This window comes from Oncorhynchus mykiss, chromosome 31 (genome assembly GCF_013265735.2).
Source record: "Oncorhynchus mykiss isolate Arlee chromosome 31, USDA_OmykA_1.1, whole genome shotgun sequence".
Lineage (NCBI taxonomy): Eukaryota > Metazoa > Chordata > Actinopteri > Salmoniformes > Salmonidae > Oncorhynchus > Oncorhynchus mykiss.
The window spans coordinates 26,218,144-26,239,481 of record NC_050571.1 but is presented as its reverse complement, the minus strand read 5'-3'; the positions used below and the strand labels follow the sequence as shown (position 1 = coordinate 26,239,481).

Sequence of the window (21,338 nt, the reverse complement as noted above, 5' to 3'; positions counted from 1 at the left end):
AGAGAGGGCAGGGAGAGAGATATACATTAGAGAGAGAGGGGAGGGAGAGAGATATACATTAGAGAGAGAAAGTGGAGGGAGAGAGATATACATTAGAGAGAGAGAAAGGTGGAGGGAGAGAGATATACATTAGAGAGAGAGAAAGGGGAGGGAGAGAGATATACATTAGAGAGAGAGAAAGGGGAGGGAGAGAGATATACATTAGAGAGAGAGAAAGGGGAGGGAGAGAGATATACATTAGAGAGAGAGAAAGGGGAGGGAGAGAGATATACATTAGAGACAGAGAAAGGGGAGGGAGAGAGATATACATTAGAGAGAGAGAAAGGGGAGGGAGAGAGAGATATACAGTAGAGAGAGAGAAAGGGGAGGGAGAGAGAGATATACATTAGAGAGAGAGGAAGGGGAGGGAGAGAGAGATATACATTAGAGAGAGAAAGGGGAGGGAGAGAGATATACATTAGAGAGAGAGGGGATGGAGAGAGACATACATTAGAGAGAGAGGGGAGGGAGAGAGAGATATACATTAGAGAGAGAGGGGAGGGAGAGAGATATACATTAGAGAGCGAGAACGGGGAGGGGGAGAGAGATATACATTAGAGAGAGAGGAAGGGGAGGGAGAGAGAGATATACATTAGAGAGAGAGGGGAGGGAGAGAGACATACATTAGAGAGAGAGAAAGGGGAGGGAGAGAGATATACATTAGAGAGAGAGGAAGGGGAGGGAGAGAGATATACATTAGCTAGAGAGAGGGGAGGGAGAGAGACATACATTAGAGAGAGAGAGAAAGGGGAGGGAGAGAGATATACATTAGAGGGAGAGAAAGGGGAGGGAGAGAGATATACATTAGAGCGAGAGAAAGGGGAGGGAGAGAGAGATATACATTAGAGAGAGAAGAAGGGGAGGGAGAGAGAGATATACATTAGAGAGAGAGGGGAGGGAGAGAGATATACATTAGAGGGAGAGAAAGGGGAGGGAGAGAGAGATATACATTAGAGAGAGAAGAAGGGGAGGGAGAGAGAGATATACATTAGAGGGAGAGAAAGGGGAGGGAGAGAGATATACATTAGAGACAGAGAAAGGGGAGGGAGAGAGATATACATTAGACAGAGAGAAAGGGGAGGGAGAGAGAGATATACATTAGAGAGAGAAGAAGGGGAGGGAGAGAGAGATATACATTAGAGAGAGAAAGGGGAGGGGGAGAGATATATACATTAGAGAGAGAAAGGGGAGGGAGCGAGATATACATTAGAGAGAGAGGGGAAAGAGAGAGAGATATACATTAGAGAGAGAAAGGGGAGGGAGAGAGATATACATTAGAGAGAGAGGGGAGGGAGAGCGAGATATACATTAGAGAGAGAGGGGAGGGTGAGAGAGATATACATTAGAGAGAGAAAGGGGAGGGAGAGAGATATACATTAGAGAGAGAGGGGAGGGAGACCGAGATATACATTAGAGAGAGAGGGGAGGGAGAGAGAGATATACATTAGAGAGAGAAAGGGGAGGGAGAGAGATATACATTAGAGAGAGAGGGGAGGGAGAGCGAGATATACATTAGAGAGAGAGGAGAGGGAGAGAGACATACATTAGAGAGAGAGAGAAAGGGGAGGGAGAGAGATATACATTAGAGGGAGAGAAAGGGGAGGGAGAGAGATATACATTAGAGCGAGAGAAAGGGGAGGGAGAGAGAGATATACATTAGAGAGAGAAGAAGGGGAGGGAGAGAGAGATATACATTAGAGAGAGAGGGGAGGGAGAGAGATATACATTAGAGGGAGAGAAAGGGGAGGGAGAGAGAGATATACATTAGAGAGAGAAGAAGGGGAGGGAGAGAGAGATATACATTAGAGGGAGAGAAAGGGGAGGGAGAGAGATATACATTAGAGACAGAGAAAGGGGAGGGAGAGAGATATACATTAGACAGAGAGAAAGGGGAGGGAGAGAGAGATATACATTAGAGAGAGAAGAAGGGGAGGGAGAGAGAGATATGCATTAGAGAGAGAAAGGGGAGGGGGAGAGATATTTACATTAGAGAGAGAAAGGGGAGGGAGCGAGATATACATTAGAGAGAGAGGGGAAAGAGAGAGAGATATACATTAGAGAGAGAAAGGGGAGGGAGAGAGATATACATTAGAGAGAGAGGGGAGGGAGAGCGAGATATACATTAGAGAGAGAGGGGAGGGTGAGAGAGATATACATTAGAGAGAGAAAGGGGAGGGAGAGAGATATACATTAGAGAGAGAGGGGAGGGAGACCGAGATATACATTAGAGAGAGAGGGGAGGGAGAGAGAGATATACATTAGAGAGAGAAAGGGGAGGGAGAGAGATATACATTAGAGAGAGAGGGGAGGGAGAGCGAGATATACATTAGAGAGAGAGGAGAGGGAGAGAGAGATATACATTAGAGATAGAAAGGGGCGGGAGAGAGATATACATTAGAGAGAGAGGGCAGGGAGAGAGATATACATTAGAGAGAGAGTGGAGGGAGAGAGATATACATTAGAGAGAGAGGGCAGGGAGAGAGATATACATTAGAGAGAGAGGGGAGGGAGAGAGATATACATTAGAGAGAGAAAGTGGAGGGAGAGAGATATACATTAGAGAGAGAAAGGGGAGGGAGAGAGAGATATACATTAAAGAGAGAAAGGGGAGGGAGAGATATACATTAGAGGGAGAGAGGGGAGGGAGAGCGAGATATACATTAGAGAGAGAGGGGAGGGAGAGAGAGATATACATTAGAGAGAGAGGGGAGGGAGAGAGAGATATACATTAGCGAGAGAAAGGGGAGGGAGAGAGATATACATTCGAGAGAGGGGGAGGGAGAGCGAGATATACATTGGAGAGAGAGATATACATTAGAGAGAGAGGGAGGGAGAGAGATATACATTCGAGAGAGGGGGAGGGAGAGAGAGATATACATTAGAGAGAGAGGGGAGGGAGAGAGATATACATTAGAGAGAGAAAGGGGAGGGAGAGAGATATACATTAGAGAGAGAGGGGAGGGAGAGCGAGATATACATTAGAGAGAGAGGGGAGGGTGAGAGAGATATACATTAGAGAGAGAGGGGAGGGAGAGCGAGATATACATTAGAGAGAGAGGGGAGGGTGAGAGAGATATACATTAGAGAGAGAGGGGAGGGAGAGCGAGATATACATTCGAGAGAGGGGGAGGGAGAGAGAGATATACATTAGAGAGAGAGGGGAGGGAGAGAGATATACATTAGAGAGAGAGGGGAGGGAGAGAGATATACATTAGAGAGAGAGAACGGGGAGGGGGAGAGAGATATACATTAGAGAGAGAGGAAGGGGAGGGAGAGAGATATACATTAGAGAGAGAGAAAGGGGAGGGAGAGAGATATACATTAGAGAGAGAGAAAGGGGAGGGAGAGAGATATACATTAGAGAGAGAGAAAGGGGAGGGAGAGAGAGATATACAGTAGAGAGAGAGAAAGGGGAGGGAGAGAGAGATATACATTAAAGAGAGAGAAAGGGGTGGGAGAGAGATATATACATTAGAGCGACAGAAAGGGGAGGGAGAGAGATATACATTAGACAGAGAGAAAGGGGAGGGAGAGAGATATACATTAGAGAGAGAGGAAGGGGAGCGAGAGAGAGATATACATTAGAGAGAGAAAGGGGAGGGAGAGAGATATATACATTAGAGAGAGAAAGGGGAGGGAGCGAGATATACATTAGAGAGAGAGGGGAGGGAGAGCGAGATATACATTAGAGAGAGGGGAGGTGAGAGAGATATACATTAGAGAGAGAAAGGGGAGGGAGAGAGATATACATTAGAGAGAGAAAGGGGAGGGAGAGAGAGATATACATTAGAGAGAGAAAGGGGAGGGAGAGATATACATTAGAGGGAGAGAGGGGAGGGAGAGCGAGATATACATTAGAGAGAGAGGGGAGGGAGAGAGAGATATACATTAGAGAGAGAGGGGAGGGAGAGAGAGATATACATTAGCGAGAGAAAGGGGAGGGAGAGAGATATACATTCGAGAGAGGGGGAGGGAGAGCGAGATATACATTGGAGAGAGAGATATACATTAGAGAGAGAGGGGAGGGAGAGAGATATACATTCGAGAGAGGGGGAGGGAGAGAGAGATATACATTAGAGAGAGAGGGGAGGGAGAGAGATATACATTAGAGAGAGAGGGGAGGGAGAGAGATATACATTAGAGAGAGAGGGGAGGGAGAGCGAGATATACATTAGAGAGAGAGGGGAGGGTGAGAGAGATATACATTAGAGAGAGAGGGGAGGGAGAGCGAGATATACATTAGAGAGAGAGGGGAGGGTGAGCGAGATATACATTAGAGAGAGGGGAGGTGAGAGAGATATACATTAGAGAGAGAAAGGGGAGGGAGAGAGATATACATTAGAGAGAGAAAGGGGAGGGAGAGAGAGATATACATTAGAGAGAGAAAGGGGAGGGAGAGATATACATTAGAGGGAGAGAGGGGAGGGAGAGCGAGATATACATTAGAGAGAGAGGGGAGCGAGAGAGAGATATACATTAGAGAGAGAGGGGAGGGAGAGAGAGATATACATTAGCGAGAGAAAGGGGAGGGAGAGAGATATACATTCGAGAGAGGGGGAGGGAGAGCGAGATATACATTGGAGAGAGAGATATACATTAGAGAGAGAGGGGAGGGAGAGAGATATACATTCGAGAGAGGGGGAGGGAGAGAGAGATATACATTAGAGAGAGAGGGGAGGGAGAGCGAGATATACATTAGAGAGAGAGGGGAGGGTGAGAGAGATATACATTAGAGAGAGAGGGGAGGGAGAGCGAGATATACATTAGAGAGAGAGTGGAGGGAGAGAGAGATATACATTAGAGAGAGAGGGGAGGGAGAGCGAGATATACATTAGAGAGAGAGGGGAGGGAGAGAGATATACATTAGAGAGAGAGGGGAGGGAGAGAGATATACATTAGAGAGAGAGGGGAGGGAGAGCGAGATATACATTAGAGAGAGAGTGGAGGGAGAGAGAGATATACATTAGAGAGAGGGGAGGGAGAGAGATATACATTAGAGAGAGAGGGGAGGGAGAGCGAGATATACATTAGAGAGAGAGGGGAGGGAGAGCGAGATATACATTAGAGAGAGAGGGGAGGGAGAGAGATATACATTAGAGAGAGAGGGGAGGGAGAGCGAGATATACATTAGAGAGAGAGGGGAGGGTGAGAGAGATATACATTAGAGAGATGGGAGGGAGGGAGAGATATACATTAGAGAGAGAGGGGAGGGAGAGAGATATACATTCGAGAGAGAGGGGAGGGAGAGAGAGATATACATTAGAGAGAGAGGGGAGGGAGAGAGATATACATTAGAGAGAGAGGGGAGGGAGAGCGAGATATACATTAGAGAGAGAGGGGAGGGTGAGAGAGATATACATTAGAGAGAGGGGAGGGAGAGCGAGATATACATTAGAGAGAGAGGGGAGGGTGAGAGAGATATACATTAGAGAGAGGGGAGGGAGAGAGAGAGAAAGGTCTTAAGAGAGTGAGGTCTTAAGGGAATACTGGACAACTTACAGCGCCGGAGTGGTTCAAAACGAATAATTTGTTTACTCATAAGCACTTTGTTTTCATCCTTTGAAAAATACTTCCTCATTACAAAACCACCAGGAGAGATAAACACATACGCACACAGACAACTACCAGAGATCAGGGTGTGTGACTGAGTGCGTCATTGTCTGTTGGCTGTTTCAAAGTGTTTGTGTGTAAACAGTGGGGAAGCCGGCATATGCGTGTGTATGCAGACTGCGTAGCAGCTTACTTTAAACAGTCGTTGTCATAACAACCCCACACCACAAGATGACGGCAGTGATTAGGGGGCTTGAGCAGTGTACTGTGAAGGGTACTAGAGCACAGTGGCTAATGTAGACACTCGTAGAAGGGTAGAAAATGAGAATGCCAACTGTATATTTCCACGCACCATAGGTGTAGTAGGCAACCTCAGTAGGTAGGGACGCGTTGCGGATGTCTTCGTTGGTCACAAACTGGTCTACGTACAGCTGGGCCTTGGAGGCCTTGAGGAAGGCCATGAGCCGAGCGGTGAACGATGCTACGAAGATAGACAACATGCCGAAGTCTAACACGTTCCATAGGTGATTCACGTACTCTCTAGGGCCGTCCACCCAGATCTCCTTGACCTCTGACCAGATCATACCTGAGAGAGAGAGAGAGAGAGAGAGAGAGAGAGAGAGAGATGGTGGTCTGTGCCTAAACCACACAAAAACAACTCTATACACTATGGAACACAAAGCTTTTACTGTCTCATTCTGGTCTGATGTTTCTTGTTGGTTGAGAATGTCTGTATTTCCAATTTCTTTGATGAAGTCTGGGTTCCTGCTCTTTAGGCCAAAGGCAGATGACGCCTTTTCCCTAAAGAGCAGGAACCCGGAATTCATCAAAGAGATTGGAAATACGGACATTGTCAACCGATAAGAAACATGGTATAAAGTATAAAGGAGATGGACCCACTGGTTGCCCTCTAGGTTACAGAGAGCTGGTAGTCCCACCCACCAAAATACCAGGTGTGAAACAGGGAAGAGACTCAGGTGTTATGCTAATTTGTTATAGAGCAGACCTAACCCACTTTATTAAATTAGTCAAAACAGGAACATTTTACATGTGTCTAGAAATGAATAAGGACATGTTCTCAACAGAGGAAAATGTCCTCATGTCTGCTACATATATCCCCCAATAGAATCCCCATACTTTAACTTTTTATGGCTGCAGGGGCAGTATTGAGTAGCTTGAATGAAAAGGTGCCCATTGTAGACGGCCAACTGTTTGAATTATGTCTGTGAGTATAACAGAACACATATTGCAGGCAAAAACCTGAGAAATTCCACTTCCTGTTTGGATTTTTTCTAGGGGTGGCAGATTTTCAACCAAGCTCTCATTGAAATTACAGCGAGCTATGGATGAGTTTTCACTTCCTACGCCTACCACTAGATGTCAACAATCAATAGAACTTTGTCTGATGACTCTAATGTGAAGCGGGGTCGAGTGAGACAGGAAATAGTCACCAATGCCACGAGTTGACCATGCTTTCACCATGCGCGTTCACAGGGGAAGCACCTGCGTTCCACCGGTCATCTGAAGTCATTCTAATTCTCCAGTTGGAACGTTATTCAAGATATATGTAAACAACAATCTAAAGATTGATTCAGTAAATCGTTTGACATGTTTCTATTGACTGTTACGAAACTTTTTGACATTTCGTCATGTTATAGTGGACATTAGAGAGAGAAATTGTTTACCAAACGCGATAACCAAAGTAGCTAATTGGACACAAATAACGGACATTTTCGTAGCAAATCAAGCATTTATTGTGGACCTGGGATTCCTAGGACTGCATTCTGATGAAGTTCATCAAAGGTAAGGAAACATTTATCATGTATTTTCTGGTTTCTGTTGACTCCAACATGGCGGCTAATTTGGCTTCTGTTCTGAGCGCCGTCTCAGATTATTGCATGGGTTGCTTTTTCCGTAAATGTTTTTTCAAATCTGACACAGCGGTTGCATTAAGCAGAGGTCTATATATAATTCCATGTGTATATCTTGTATTATCATCTACATTTATGATGAGTATTTCTGTTGAAACGGTGTGGCTATGCAAAATCACTTGATGTTTTTGGAACTAGTGAATCTAATACGCCAATGTGAACTCAGATTTCTTTATATAAATATGAACTTAATCAAACAAAACATGCATGTATTGTGTAACATGAAGTCCTATGAGTGTCATCTGATGAAGATAATTCAAGGTTAGTGATTAATTTTATCTCTATTTCTGCTTTTTGTGAATGCTATATATCGCTGGAAAATGGCTGTGCTTATTGTGGTTTGGTGGAGACCTAACAAAATCGTTTGTAGTGCTTTTGCTGAAAAGCATATTTGAAATCAGACACTTTGGTGGGATTAACAACAAGATTACCTTTAAAATGATATAAGACACGTGTATGTTTTAGGAATTATGAGATTTCTGTGGTTTGAATTTGGCACCCTCTATTTTCACTGGTAGTTGTCATATCGATCCCTTTAGCGGGATTGTAGCCATAACAAGTTAACGGTGACAGCTTCTCCATCCTAGACGGGGAGATCAACCATTTCCAGGCCCAGGGACATGTACTAGTCTCTGGTGACCTAAATGACAGAACTGGACAAGAACCTGACACCTCAGCACACAGGGGGACAAACACCTACCTGGAGGTGACAGCATTTCCTCCCATATTTGCCCCTCTAGGCACAACTACGACAACATAACCAACAAAAACAGGTCACAACTCCTGCAGCTCTGTCAGACGCTGGGTATGTGGTAGGCTTTTATGAGACTTCTACGGTAGGTACACCTATAGCTCATCTCTTGGCAGTAGTACTGTAGACTACTTTATCACTGACCTCAACCCAGAGTCTCTCAGAGCGTTCACAGTCAGCCCACTGACATCCCTACCAGATCACAGCAAAATCACACTCTACTTGAACAGAGCTGTGCTCAATCTTGAGTCACAAAAATAACTGAATAATATTAAGAAATGCTATAGATGGGAGGAAAGTAGTGTGGAAATCAACCAAAAAACAATTAGGCAACATCAAATTCAAGTGAAGGTGTAAACTTGGCAGTAGAAAACCTAAACAGTATATTTGACCTCTCAGTTTCAAATCTAAAAATGTCAAGGAGACAACCTAAGAAAATGAACAACAATGACAAATGGTTTGATGAAGAATGCAAAAACCTGAGAAAGAAATTGAAAAACCTATCCAACCAAAACATAGAGACCCAGAAAACCTGAGCCTACGCCTTCACTATGGTGAATGGTTTAAATACCTGGGGGAGATGGGTGACACCTGGAGGGGGTGGAGACAATCACAAGGACAGCACAAGGACAGGTAAACAGAACAGGGTGTGACAAGAAGACAGGCTATGTGCTCACTGCCCACAAAATGAGGTGGAAACTGAGCTGCACTTCCTAACCTCCTGCCAAATGTACGACCATATTAGTGACACATATTTCCCTCAGATTACACAGACCCACAAAGAATTTGAAAACAGATCCCATTTTGATTAACTCCCATATCTATTGGGTGAAATACCACAGTGTGCCATCACAGCAGCAAGATTTGTGACCTGTTGCCACAAGAAAAGGGCAACCAGTGAAGAACAAACACCATTGTAAATACAACCTATATTTATGTTTATTTATTTTGTACTTAAACTATTTGCACATCATTACAAGACTATATACAGTATAGACATAATATGACATTTGAAATGTCTTTATTCTTTTGGAACTTTGTGAGTGTAACATTCACTGTTTCACTTCTTTTTTCATTTCACATATGTGTATTATCTATTTCACTTGCTGTTGTTTTCCATGGCAATAAAAGCCCTTAAATTGAAATGGAATAAATGTACATTTAATTGAGAGAGAGTGAGAGGGGGGGGGGGGGGGGGGGGGGGGGGAGAAGAGACGGAGAAACCAGTGGATTCTTTTGTAATGATTGATCTTATGTTTGTGGGCACCACTCTCTTTCTTTCTCTTTTCCTATTTCTTTCTCTCCATCCACCATCCTTTCCTTCTTTCTCTCTTAAATCCATTCCCTCACATTCTTCCTCTTACCTCCCTCATTTCCTCCCCTCTTACCTCTATCCCCTTCTCTCCCTCTCCCCTACTCACCCAGCACCCACTTCATGATCAGCATCTCCGTCCAGGAGAACTGAGTGGTCTTGACCCGGAACACCTGACGAGGGTGGTCAGTGATGGTCTCGTTGGGCAGGTTCTTGACCCCCTCAAAGCGGTCTGAGGCGTTGATGACCAGCAGGCCCAGGAAGATGGTGAAGGACACGGCGTGGGCCACAAACTTCATGAAAGGACTTCTCAGGATCTGACCCAACTAAAACAAACAGGGTCAAAACATACAACAGCTGGATTAGTCTTTCTTTACGCTGCTTCATCGAGGAGAATGTCGACTCACTATGACTGTGATGTGGATGTCTTGCCTCGCTATCTTAAGGTGAATGCACTAAGTCCCTCTGGATAAAAGTGTTTACTAAATGGTTCAAATGTGATTATAAGCCCTGAATGCTGATTGGCTGACAGCTGTGGTATGTCAGAACATATACCACAGGTATGACAAAACATGTATTGTTACTGCTGTCATTATGTTTGTAACAAGTTTATAACAGCAACAAGGCACCTCAGGAGATTGTGGGCTATGGCCAATATACCACAGCTAAGGTCTGCATCCAGGCACTCTGCATTCCGTCGTGCTAAGAACATCCCCTAGTCGTGATATATTAGCCATATACCACAAACCATAGAGATGCCTTATTGCTTAAATGTAATAAATCCATGTTAAATGTGTACATGATATTGCAAAGAAACAGTATCACTGTCAGGAGGTGTCATAATAAACTGACTTAGTGGAACTAGTGTGGACTATATTCTCTAACCTGAGGCTGAAAAACAAAACATTCAGTTAAGTCAGACTTAGGGATCAGCTAATTCAGAATTGGAGTCAGACTCAATACTCCTGTCAACTGAATAGAACAATTCTCCATTGGAGGGTAGCTAACATAACTTCTATTTTATTGACCCTCTAGTGGCCCATGTCCAGAAATCAAAGTCTGAAGAGAAAACACTAAATAAGACAGTGTGTGTGAAATATGAATCTGGTTGTGTGTTCTACTATTCAGAAATAGAGAATCAGACAGGTACAGAGTGGCACACCAACACAAACACAGTTATGCTTCAGAGGGATGCAGATCGACACACTTAACATTCAAAACTATGCACTCAAAATCACAGGCACATGTATTTGTAAATATTAACATGCAAGCTTGTTCATTTAACACACAGCCATTGTGCTGTGTGCGTGTCCCACATCAACCAACAGTACATCAAGGGTGTTGATCACCACATTTACATCAGTCATATAGCAGACACTCTTATCCAGAGCGACTTACAGACGCAATTAGGTGTAAGTGTCTTGCTCAAGGGCACATCGGCAGATTTGTGGGATTCGAACCAGCTGCCTTTCTGTAACTGATCCAACGCTCTAAGTGCTAGACTACCTGCCGCCACATTGCCATCTTAACCAAATCAATCAGGTGTGTGTCTTTCCCATCTGTTTACATCTGTTTACTCTGAACAGGAACTAGCTACGTCCCAAACTGCACCATATTCCTATAATGTAATGGACTACTTTTTACTAAACGTAGTGCACTATGTAGGGAGAAAATATAAGGTTCCATTTGGATTCTCAGCAGATTGCGGTAGGGAGAGATCCTGCTGTACTTCTCAGTGTGGAGGGGTCTTGGCTGCCTGTGTCTCTCTCAGTAGGTGTTAGCAGCAGTAAAAGGGGTGACTGGACCCTGATACGGTCCTATTACAGACATCATCAGCAGAGACCATCTCTGATCACCCCTCAATCCATACTCCCTCCATCTCTCTCTCTCAGACTCCCTCAGTCTCCCTGTACATCTCCCATCTTTCCCCTTAGTCTCTGTCCATTTCCCTCCCTCCCTCCCTCCCTCCCTCCCTCTCTCCCTCCCTCCCTCTCTCTCTCTCTCCCTCCCTCCCTCCCTCCCTCCCTCTCTCCCTCCCTCCCTCTCTCCCTCCCTCCCTCCCTCCCTCCCTCTCTCCCTCCCTCCCTCCCTCCCTCCCTCCCTCCCTCCCTCCCTCCCTCAGTCAGTCTCTGTCCATTTCCTCTCCTCTCTCTCTCTCTCTCTCTCTCTCGCTCACTCACTCTTATGCATCCTTCTCCACTCTCCTGTCACCGTTCCGCTCCCTACCCACTTAATTCCCCTTGGCTTGCTCTTTTTATGTCCTTTCCTTTCTCTTCCTGTCTCTCCAGAGGCTGTGCCAGTGTCAGAGAGGATGCTGGGAGGGACCTGCCAGTGGAGGTTAAGGTTAGTGTGATATTTACAGTGTCTTCCTCCTGCTATAGGAGGAGTTGCCTCTCTAACTGTCTGTCGTCCATTGGTTAGAAATCATCTTACTGACAACAGCCCCTAGAACCCCCACAAGGGTATTACTGCTCCCACACGCCAGGTGTCAAACACACACACACACACACACACACTCACACACACACACATTGTCTGTGTGTGCACTTAAGCACGCAGGTGTGTGTGTGTATACTGTAGGTGCGTCTGCATACATTCATTACCTTGCTGCAGGGCATGATCCAGTAGGCGAGAGCCAAGAAGGGCAGTCCCAAGCTGACCGCCAGAACGGTCCAACACTTGACTCCGATGGACTGCTGCCTCAGATCTGACAGGTTCTCATACCAGATAGTCAGCAGCTGCTGCTGGCAGTTAGGATGGGCCACAAACTACAGACAGAGAGAGGGAGAGATGGAAACACACTAAATATAATTAAAAAACAGAGAGAGAGAGAGAAAGAGAGAGAGAGAGAGAGAGAGAGAGAGAGAGAGAGATGAAAACACACTGTCCCACACTTACATAAAGACGGCTACTGTATATTAGCAAAGCACAAAGTTCTTGCTCCTGCTGACAGGAAGTGTGGGTGAGTTCTTACTCCTGCTGACAGGAAGTGTGGGCCATGAACTGTATAAAATAATTAAAACTACAGTCATATAGCTACAGCAGAATCCATAGATTACCGCTTTCAAGGAGCGGGACCCTAACCCAGAAGCTCATAAGAAATCCCGCTGTGCCCATCAAACAGGAAAAGTGTTATTACAGGACTAAGATTGAATCGTAGTAGACCGGCTCTGAAGCTCGTTGGATGTGACAGGGCTTGAAAACCATTACAGACTACAAAGGGAAGCACAGCTGAGAGCTGCCCAGTGACACGAGCCTACCAGATGAGCTAAACTACTTATATTCTTGCCTCGAGGCAAATAACACTGAAACATGCATGAGAGCACCAGCTGTTCCGGAAAACTGTGTGATCACGCCCTCCACAGCCAATGTGAGAAGACCTTTAAACAAGTCAACATTCACAAGGCCGCAGGGCCAGACGGATAACCAGGACGTGTACTGCGATTATGCGCTGACCAATTGGCATTTTCAAACTTCACTGACAATTCAACCTCTCCTTGTCCGAGTCTGTCATACCAACATGTTTTAAGCAGACCACCATAGTCCCTGTGCCCAAGAACACTAAGGTAACCTGCCTAAGTGACTACCAACCCGTACCACTCACGTCTGTAGCCATGAAGTGCTTTGAAAAGTCTGGTCATGGCTCACATCAACACCATTATCCGGGAATCCCTAGACCTACTCCAATTTGCATACTGCCAAAACACATCGACAGATGATGAATCTCTATTGCACTCCACACTGCCCTTTCCCACCCGGACAAAAGGAACGCTATTGTGAGAACGCTATTCATTGACTACATTTCAGCGTTCAATACCACAGTGCCATCAAAGCTCATCAATAAGCTAAGGATCCTGTGACTAAACACCTCCTTCTGCAACTGGATCTTGGTCTTCCTATTGGGCAGCCCCCAGGTGATAAGGGTAGGTAACAACACATCCGCCACGCTGATCCTCAACACAGGGGCTCCTCAGGGGTGCGTGCTCAGTCCCCTCCTGTACTCCCTGTTCACTCATGACTACACGGCCAGGCACACCATCATTAAGTTTGTCTATGACACAACAGTGGTAGGCCTGATCACCGACAATGACGAGACAGCCTTTAGGGAGGAGGTCAGAGACCTGGCTGTGTGGTGCCAGGACAACAACCTCTCCCGCAACGTGATCAAGACAAAGGAGATGATTGTGGACTGCAGGAAAAAGAGGACCAAGCACGCCCACATTCTCATCGACTGGGCTGTAGTGGAGCTGGTTGAGAGCTTCAAGTTCCTTGGTGTCAACATCACCAACAAACTAACATGGTCCAAGCACACCAAGCCAGTTGTGAAGATGGCACGACAAAACCTATTTCCCATCAGGAGACTGAAAAGGTTTGGCATGGGTCCTCAGCTCCTCAAAAGGTTCTATAGCTGCACACACACACTGGTTGCATCACTGCCTGGTATGGCAACTGCTCGGCCTCCAAACGCAAGGCACTACAGAGGGTAGTGCGTACAGCCCAGTACATCACTGGGGCCAAGCTTCGTGCCATCCAGGACCTCTATACCAGGCGGTGTCAGAGGAAGGCCCTAGAAATTGTCAAAGACTCCAGCCACTCTAGTCATAGACTGTTCTCTCCGCTACCGCATAGCAAGCGGTACCGGAGCGCCAAGTCTAGGTCCAAGAGGCTTCTAAACGGCTTCTACCACCAAGCCATAAGACTCCTGAACACCTAATCAAATGGCCACCCAGACTATTTACATCACCCCCCACCCCCCTCTTTTAGACCGATGCTACTCTCTGTTGTTATCATCTATACATAGTCACTTTAATAACTCTACCGACACGTACATTTTACCTCGACACCGGTGCCCCTGCACATTGACTCTGTACAGGTATCCCCCTGTATATAGTCTCGCTATTGTTATTTTACTGCGGCTCTTTAATTACTTGTTACTTTTTTTTCTTATTCTTATTCATATTTTTTTTAAACTCCATTGTTGGTTAGCGACAAGCATTTCACTGTTATATTCGGCGCATGTGACTAATACAATTCGATTTGATTTGAGCAATAAACAAGCCAAGAATAAAAGGTTCAGTCAGTTCCCTGCAGTCAAGTTGGATACAAATCACAAACATTTGCTGGCAAATTCCAACTTTTAAAATAATTTTAACTCTTCAAGCAGTGCACCATAGGAAAGGTCTGCACTTTAAATGTATCTGTTGTTCCTGTCAGCTATTCTCTGTCTGTAATGACTAATAATAGTTCATCATTTCGTGGGTGCTTATATTTGTCCTGTTTAACACATGCACAATTGTGCATAATACAATAATATCTGTGATTTGGAAATGTGTTTTTTTGCATATCCCAACTCTCCCTGAGACACCCTCTAAGTGTGTGTGTGTGTGTGTGTGTGTATGTCTGTTTCCCTCAGTTTACACACTAGTATCGGGGGCCAGTCTGGCAGGTTGATTAACACACTGCTGTGGCCACGCTCCCCTGCTTTGGGAAAACAGCCCATACACTACACTCTACTGTGTCCCCGGATGCTTCCAGACAGGCTGGAGTATACATTATTATGGCTTAGATGATATGAGCCCTGATGGTACTAATGTCTCATGATGTTTCAATACAGGATGATCAACCATAGGGTCAGATAAACATGCATACGTTTATTGTTGAACTGTGTGTGTATGAGTGTGTGTATGTGTTTGTGTGTGTCAGTCTCTGTGAGTCCCGGGTAATGAAGGGAGAGTTGATGTGGTTTGACATTTAGCTGAAACACTTTTGGTATGAGAGGGATAAGCACTCTGAGACAGGCTCGATAGTCTGATATTTACAAACGCTACCAGGCCTTGGGACACACACACGCACACACACACACACACACACACGAGATGTGTGTGCTGCATCACTACTGCAATACTACATCACTGATCCAATGCTCTCCCTGAATTGTCTAGATTGAACCTAAATCCAAATTTCCGCATACAATTACAGCAGTTAACAATAAGGTCCAACAGACAAATGCAGTCAAATGCTTTATGTACAATCAATGCTATCCAGTGGTGTAAAGTACTTAAGCAAAACTATTTTAAAATACTACTTAAGTAGTTTTTGGGGTTATTTTGTACTTTACTTCACTATTTATATTTTTGACAACTTTTACTTTTACTTCACTACATTCCTAATGAAAATTATGTCCCCTGACACCCAAAAGTGTCACACCCTGATCTGTTTCACCTGTCTTTATGCTTGTCTCCACCCCTCTCCAGGTGTTGCCCATCTTCCCTGTTATCCCCAGTGTATTTACACCTGTGTTCTCTGTTTGTCTGTTGCCAGTTTGTTTTGTTCGTCAAGCCTACCATTGGTTTTCCCCTTGCACCTATCTTGTTATAGTTGCTGTTTACTAGTTTTCCTGGTTTTGAGCATTTCTGCCTGCCCTGACCCTGAGCCTACCTGCCATTCTGTACCTTGTCACACCACCCTAGATTATTGACCTCTGCCTGCCCTGACCCCGAGACTGCCTGCAGTTCTGTTCTTTACGGACTCTGATCTGGATTACTGACCTCTGCCTGCCATTGACCTGTCGTTTTGCCTGCCCCTGTTCTAGTATTACACTTTTGTTACTTTGACACTGTTTGCATCTGGTTCTTCTCCTGAAACGTGATACAAAACTACTCATTACTTTTTGAATGCTTGGCAGGACAGGAAAATGGTCCAATTCAAGCACAAAGAACATCCCTGGTCATCCCTACTATCTCTGATTTGATGGTGTCACGCCCTGACCATAGAGAGCCCTTGGTTCTCTATGGTGTAGTAGGTCAGGGCGTGACTAGGGGGTGTTCTAGTTTACATTTTCTATGTTGGTGTTTTGTATGGTTCTCAATTAGAGGCAGCTGGTAATAGTTGCCTCCAATTGGGGATCATATTTAGGTAGCCATTTTTCCCTCCTGTGTTTGTGGGATATTGTTTTGTGTTTGTGCACCACTACTTTCTCATTTCGTTATTGGTTTACTGTTTTTGTTTAAAGTTTCACCGTAATAAAGAGGTGGAACTTCCATCACGCTGCGCCCTTGGTCCGCTCACTACGACGATTGTGACAGATGGACTCACTAAACACATGCTTCGCTTGTAAATTATATCTGAGTGTTGGAGCTTGGCTGTGGCAATCTGTTAATTAAAAAAATAGAAAATATGGCCATCTGTTTTGCTTAATATAAGGAATTTGAAATTATTTATACTTGTACTTTGACTTTTGATACTTAAGTATATTTTTTTTATGTATCTTTACTTTTACTCAAGTATGAAAATGGGGTACTTTTTACACCACTGATACTTTCAGATAAATACTGGCATGTAAACTAAAACAAAATGTAACGTTAGTCATTTACAACAGTGTCAAGCAATGCAGTCAGGTTGCAGTCCTGGTTAGGGTTTCTCACCTTTTTGACCTCATATTTAATGGCCAGTTTGACGCGTTCGAGGCAGGGCCGGTTGTTTTCGCTGGGCGGGGAATTGTCCACGTCACCGTTCAAGATGGCCTCCACCTCCTCTGTGTCTCTGCACTGGTCCAACACCCCCACGACAAAGTCCTTACACTGCATGGACAACTTTCTGTAGTCATTCTATGGAGAGAGAGAAAGGAAGTGAGGGGGAGGTTGAATGGTGGGAGGATAGAGATTGAGGCAGAGAAAGGGATACATGAAAATAGCAAGGATGGAAAGAGAGGAGAGAAAAGGGGAGAGAGAAGGAAAGAGATATTAATCAAACGTATTTATATAGCCCTTCTTACATCAGCTGATATATCAAAGTGCTGTACAGAAACCCAGCCTAAAACCCCAAACAGCAAGCAATGCAGGTGCAGAAGCACGGTGGCTAGGAAAAACTCCCTAGAAAGGTCAAAACCTAGGAAGAAACCTAGAGAGGAACCAGGCTATGAGGGGTTGCCAGTCCTCTTCTGGCTGTGCCGGGTGGAGATTATAACAGAACATGGCCAAGATGTTCAAATGTTCATAAATGACCAGCAGGGTCAAATAATAATAATCACAGTAGTTGTGGAGGGTGCAGCAAGTCAGCACCTCAGGAGTAAATGTCAGTTGGCTTTTCATAGCCGATCATTAAGAGTATCTCTACCACTCCTGCTGTCTCTAGAGAGTTGAAAATAGCAGGTCTGGGACAGACAGGTAGCACGTCTGGTGAACAGGTCAGGGTTCCATAGCCGCAGGCAGAACAGTTGAAACGGGAGCAGCAGCATGGCCAGGTGGACTAGGGCCAGCAAGGAGTCATCATGCCAGGTAGTCCTGGGGCATGGACCTAGGGCTCAGGTCCCCCGAGAGAAAGAAAGAAAGAGAGAATTAGAGAGAACATACTTACATTTACACAGGACACCAGATAAGACAGGAGAAATACTCCAGATATAACAGACCGACCCTAGCCCCCCGACACATAAACTACTGCAGCATAAATACTGGAGGCTATTAAAGAACAACTGAAAGATATGAACAACTTCTCTGATAGAAAACAGTCTATGTGGAATCAATATTGGGGGGGGGGGGGGGGGGGGGGGGGGGTGTTCTACTAAGTTATATGGAATTGTTTTAAGAAGGTCAAACTAACAATCATTTAGCTATTTGATTTGAAGTGTTAAAAAAAATAGCAAAAAAACATTTGATTAAACATTATTTTTGGCCTTCCTATTTGCCCATACAGACGCATTGACTAACAGATTCACTACATGCAACAACAGATAGTCCCCCAAAAATACAAAGGAAGTTTGTTTTGAGTGTCTGTCCTTTATCTGAGAAACATAACAAAGAGCAGAAAAATGTGTTATTTTTTTTGGACATGTGTTAACCCCTTATTTTTGGAACTAACCAGTGTCCATATATACTCCAGTTATTTGTTCAACTGCTACCAGGGGACCTTCTGATCAGTCTTCTGAGGCCTGTGGGCGTCCTAGAGTAAAACCTCACCTTTACACAGATGGGTCATAGTAGTGTGTAGCCCAAACTGCTCAGACGCTACAGACAGAAGTTGGCAGATCAGCTGTACCAACTTCAGACAAGTCCCAAGATGCTTGTGGGGGGGTCATAGAGAACACACACCATCGTGTTAGTGAGAGGTCATAATAGTTTGTAGGCCAAACCATTCGGACGCTCCGGTAGAGTAGTCCACTCTGGCTTGGTCACCTTTCACCGCAGATGGTGTTACATAGGCGGATGTTGTCGATACAATGCAAAACAACAAATATCTCTAGTTTAAACTGACAGATTTTTATGGGTAATTTGTATTATGTTTATAAGATTTCCGCGGGGTGCGGACATCGACCTTAGAGTTAATAGGATAATTTTGGTCATAAAGTCAGACTTCTACAAAAGTGAGATCTGCAAGACCATTTGGAAAAGATTGTATGTCACATAATGAAAGGCACTGAGCTTTCCTTGGGTTGGGTTCATTTCAATCCTTCCCACAGCTGGCAGCACTCAAGTAATCATTCATTTGGAGTGCAGCTGCACACGACTCAATCATATTACCCATGGTCAATTTGGTTTGACATCTGATATCCATATGTGGGGATAGTAAGGGACCATCAGTAAATGACACAATGTACATGCAACAATATTTTTAAATGTCAATAGCTTAAAACGTCAAGAACATTTCAATGACTTAAAAACCTCTAACCAACTCTAAATTGTAAAAATGAATCAACAAATATTGAAAGCATTTAATAAGATAACTAAAAGATGTGCAGCATGAAAATATTGTTCCATTTACACTGTGCAATTTATTGATGATCCCTAACTAGCCCCATAGCTATGCTATCCAAAGTATTACCAACTTTGCCACGGTCACCCATGGCTGACTGAAACTAATTGGGGGAAAAAGTTGACTAGCTTCCTAGCTAGCCTAGAGGCTACTTCCAGAAACAAGACCTGGTTAGACTGTTTCTAGATGGGGGAGTGACTATTTGGGTTTCCATTTTGGCATAGTGAAAGTACAAACACTTCCCTTGTTACAACACACACACAAGAGACACGCACGTCAAAGCACACCTCCAAGACTCAAATATTTCTCTCAGTCGCATTTCCTAATGAGGAAAATTGAAACCCAGGCTAAATCAGGAATTTCAGCCCCCCCTTAAAGGAGCAGGAGATAAGGAGATGCGAGAGATGAGTGGTAGAATGTTCCTGTGTAGGGAGAGAAGAGAGAGATGAGTGGTAGAATGTTCCTGTAGAGGGAGAGAAGAGAGAGATGAGAGTGGTAGAATGTTCCTGTGTAGGGAGAGAAGAGAGAGACGAGAGTGGTAGAATATTCCTGTAGAGGGAGAGAAGAGAGAGATGAGAGTGGTAGAATTTTCCTGTAGAGGGAGAGAAGAGAGAGATGAGAGTGGTAGAATGTTCCTGTAGAGGGAGAGAAGAGAGAGATGAGTGGTAGAATGTTCCTGTAGAGGGAGAGAAGAGAGAGATGAGAGTGGTAGAAAGTTCCTGTAGAGGGAGAAAAGAGAGAGATGAATGGTAGAATGTTCCTGTAGAGAGATGAGTGGTAGAAAGTTCCTGTGCAGCTAGTGTTTGTATAATGACTTGACTAGCCGTTGGAAAACCAGGTGCAGCTCTGGAGACAATTTCACAGCTTTCAGCTCTGACATCACACTCCCCCTCTCCTTCTCTCCCATCCCTTCATATTGTGCCATCTCTCTTTCACAAACATTTTGATTCATTTTCCAAACACTCCCTCTCCCTCTCTAAACCCCAAATATCTCTTCCTATCTCATTCTTATATTTCTCTGCCTCGTTCATCCATTCACCCATTGCTCCTTCTTCCATCCTTCCATACTCCCGCATCCTTATGTGCTCCCTTGAACCCCACAGAGCTCTGCAGGCCAGTGCTTGAGGTCCCTCAGATATGCTAACACACACATAAACACTCATAAACAAACAACCACACACCCACAAATTCAAGCTTGACACATGCACTCACCCCCATGCGTGTGGACATGAACATGCGTGCACACAACAAAGAATACATCAGTATATTTCATTTGCACGAAAACATACCAAATCTGCCAACCAATGCCTCCAGGACCAGTCAAAATGGTTTGTCGAGCTAAATGTCGACAGAGACTGAAATGCATATTTTTAATATTTTTTATTTAGTATAGGCTTTCTTTTTTTCACTCTATCATTTAGGTTCGTATTGTGGAGTAACTACTATGTTGGTGATCCATCTCGGTGTCCCCCTATCACAGCCGTTAAAGTCTGTAACTGTTTTAAAGTGACCATTGGCTTCATGGTAAAATCCCTGAGAAGTTTCCTTCCTCTCTGGCAACTGAGTTAGGAAGGATGCCTGTATCTTTGTAGTGACTGGGTGTATTGTATTGATGTAATTAATAACTTCACCATGCTCAAAAGGATATTCAACATCTGTTTTTTTTTATTTTGACCCATCTACCAATAGGTGCTCTTCTTTGTGAGCCATTGGAAAACCTCCCTGGTCTTTGTGGTTTAATCTGTGTCTAAAGTTCACTGCTATATCAGCACAATATCACCAAGTAAAACTCTCAGTATGTTGTCTATCACTAGCAGCACCATATCACCAAGTAAAACTCTCAGTATGGTGTCTATCACTAGCAGCACCATATCACTAAGTAAAACTCTCAGTATGGTGTCTATCACTAGCAGCACCATAGCACCAAGTAAAACTCTCAGTATGTGGAAATATAATTGGTGAATAAAGGTGACTCGGATTCTGATGAAGGGGAGGAGCCAGGTTAAAG

General features: G+C 44.4%; 1 protein-coding gene across 1 annotated transcript in view; it reads right to left on the bottom strand.

The window, feature by feature from the left end:
* Positions 1-21,338, bottom strand: part of LOC110504418 (short transient receptor potential channel 7-like) — a 63,397-nt gene that overhangs the window by 36,924 nt on the left and 5,135 nt on the right. The window contains exons 2-5 of the mRNA XM_036970441.1: positions 17,008-17,190; positions 12,187-12,351; positions 9,693-9,909; positions 5,942-6,175 (exon numbers count right to left, since the gene is read on the bottom strand). Coding sequence (XP_036826336.1) covers positions 5,942-6,175; positions 9,693-9,909; positions 12,187-12,351; positions 17,008-17,190 — 799 coding nt within the window. The remainder of the gene's footprint in view (positions 1-5,941; positions 6,176-9,692; positions 9,910-12,186; positions 12,352-17,007; positions 17,191-21,338) is intronic.